Source organism: Schistocerca piceifrons, chromosome 7 (assembly GCF_021461385.2).
Source record: "Schistocerca piceifrons isolate TAMUIC-IGC-003096 chromosome 7, iqSchPice1.1, whole genome shotgun sequence".
Taxonomy (NCBI): domain Eukaryota; kingdom Metazoa; phylum Arthropoda; class Insecta; order Orthoptera; family Acrididae; genus Schistocerca; species Schistocerca piceifrons.
In genome coordinates, this window is record NC_060144.1 from 595,944,733 (window position 1) to 595,947,034 (window position 2,302).

At 44.0% G+C, this 2,302-nt stretch overlaps 1 protein-coding gene across 1 annotated transcript; it reads right to left on the bottom strand.

The window, feature by feature from the left end:
* Nucleotides 1–1,463: 1,463 nt before the first annotated feature.
* On the bottom strand, nt 1,464–1,997 carry LOC124709106 (cylicin-2-like). The gene has a single exon (XM_047240756.1). It carries the CDS (start codon nt 1,995–1,997, stop codon nt 1,464–1,466), a length of 534 nt encoding a protein of 177 aa, XP_047096712.1.
* Nucleotides 1,998–2,302: the final 305 nt, after the last annotated feature.

Consider the following 2,302-nt stretch of genomic DNA (forward strand, 5'->3'; position numbering starts at 1 on the left):
CTTTTAGCTTATTTTTTTTAAATTTTCTGTCACAGTTTTTATAGCATTTTGAATGTCGTTTGTGTCAATTTTCACAATGTTATAATTATCGCTGTCATCGTACTGTTAAGTATTGCTGACATCTTCGATTGCCTTCTTCAGGTCATCTTCATCCTGAATATCATTTATGATTTCTTGAGGCAACGAGGAAGAGGAAAGACCTGCTCTAGGTTCGATTCCGAATAATGCTTTGTAAGGTGATTGTTTTATGCCAGAATGGTAAGCTCGATTTTTCATTGATTGTACATACCTTAATCCTTCCGACCACTTCGTCGAATTGTTGTCCTTTAACCAAGAACTTATCATATTTTCAATGTCTTGGTTGGCACGTTCAACAGAACCTTGACTTTTGCTGTGCCTTGGTTTTCCATGCACACTTTTCAGTTCTGACCATAGATTTGCGAGTTCTTATAACATTATTGACAAATTCTCTGCCATTATCAGATTGAACAATGCTCACGCCCTTACAGTTAGGAATATGTCATTCAAATGATAAGCCACTTCTTCAGCTCTCTTTGATGTTAACGCACGAAGGAGAACAAATTTTGTGAGATGGCCTTGGTAAACTAGAATGAATTTTAAATTCCCGTCTGGTTGTGTTTGGAAATATATCAAATCGACTTGGCATCTGCTATTCATTTCCGAATGGAGAATTGGCTTTTAAACTAGCCCTCTTTTCTTTTTCGTCTTCTTTTGTGGCAAACATCACACATTGATAAATAGAGGCATATCATTTCCTTTGTGATATTGGCATATTTGTTTGATGTCTCGGCTAACGTCCTATCGCGACCACCATGACTCACAGCTGCATGAGCTGCGTCAATCACATCATAAAGTTCATCAGCTGGAACAAAGTAATTTATATTCCCTTGACAGAGTGCAATGAGTTTTTTCACATCACCAATTTTTAAAAATTAGCAAATCGTTTCAGTGTGCTTTTTTGTAATGATGTTCTTTTTTGTAGTGATGTTCTTTTTTGTAGTGATGTTCTTTTTTGTAGTGATGTTCTTTTTTCTAGTGATGTTCTTTTTTCTAGTGATGTTCTTTTTTCTAGTGACGTTCTTTTTTGTAGTGACGTTCTTTTTTGTAGTGACGTTCTTTTTTGTAGGGACGTTCTTTTTTGTAGCGACGTTCTTTTTTGTAGCGACGTTCTGTTTTGTAGCGACGTTCTGTTTTGTAGCGACGGTCCTTCTTGTGGGGACAGTCTTTTTTGTAGCGACGGTCTTTTTTGTAGCGACGGTCTTTTTTGTAGCAACGGTCTTTTTTGTAACGACGGTCTTTTTTGTAACAACGGTCTTTTTTGTAGCGACGGTCTTTTTTGTAGCAACGGTCTGTTTTGTAGCGACGGTCTTTTTTGTAGCGACGGTCTTTTTTGTAGCGACGGTCTTTTTTGTAGCGACGGTCTTTTTTGTAGCGACGGTCTTTTATGTAGCGACGACGGTCTTTTTTGTAGCGACGGTCTTTTTTCCCGGCGACGGTCTTTTTTCCCGGCGACGGTCTTTTTTCCCGGTGACGGTCTTTTTTGTAGCATCGTTCTTTTTTCCCGGCGATGGTCTTTTTTCCCCGGCGACGGTCTTTTTTCCCGGCGACGATCTTTTTTCCCGGCGCCGGTCTTTTTTCCCGGCGACGGTCTTTTTGCCCGGCGACGGTCTTTTTGCCGGCGATGGTCTTTTTGCCCGGCGACGGTCTTTTTCCGTGGCGACAGTCTTTTTCCTCGGCGACGGTCTTTTTCCCCGGCGACGGTCTTTTTCCCCGGCGACGGTCTTTTTCCCCGGGGTCAGTCTGTTTCCCCGGCGACGGTCTGTTTCCCCGGCGACGGTCTGTTTCCCCGGCGACGGTCTGTTTCCCCGGCGACGGTCTGTTTCCCCGGCGACTGTCTCTTTCCCCGGCGACTGTCTCTTTCCCCGGCGACTGTCTCTTTCCCCGGCGACTGTCTCTTTCCCCGGCGACTGTCTCATTCCCCAGCGACTGTCTCGTTCCCCGGCGACTGTCTCGTTCCCCGGCGACTGTCTCGTTCTCCGGCGACTGTCTCGTTCCCCGACGACGGTCTCCTTCCCCGACGACGGTCTCTTTCCCCGACGACGGTCTCTCTTCCCGACGACGGGATGGTGTTTTTTCCCAACTTTTCCGGGTCTTCTACTTGATTAACCAAATCCGAATATTCGTCTACAGATAACACATTATAATGAGAAGATTATTTTTTCACTCTGTGAAGTTTCCTCCAGAAACTTTTCTCTCCACAGATTTTGATTGACTTGTCTAC

Coding starts and splice junctions, on each gene's coding strand:
- LOC124709106 (XM_047240756.1), bottom strand. CDS start 1,997: ATGAGACAGTCGCCGGGGAAAGAGACAGTCGCCGGGGAAAGAGACAGT.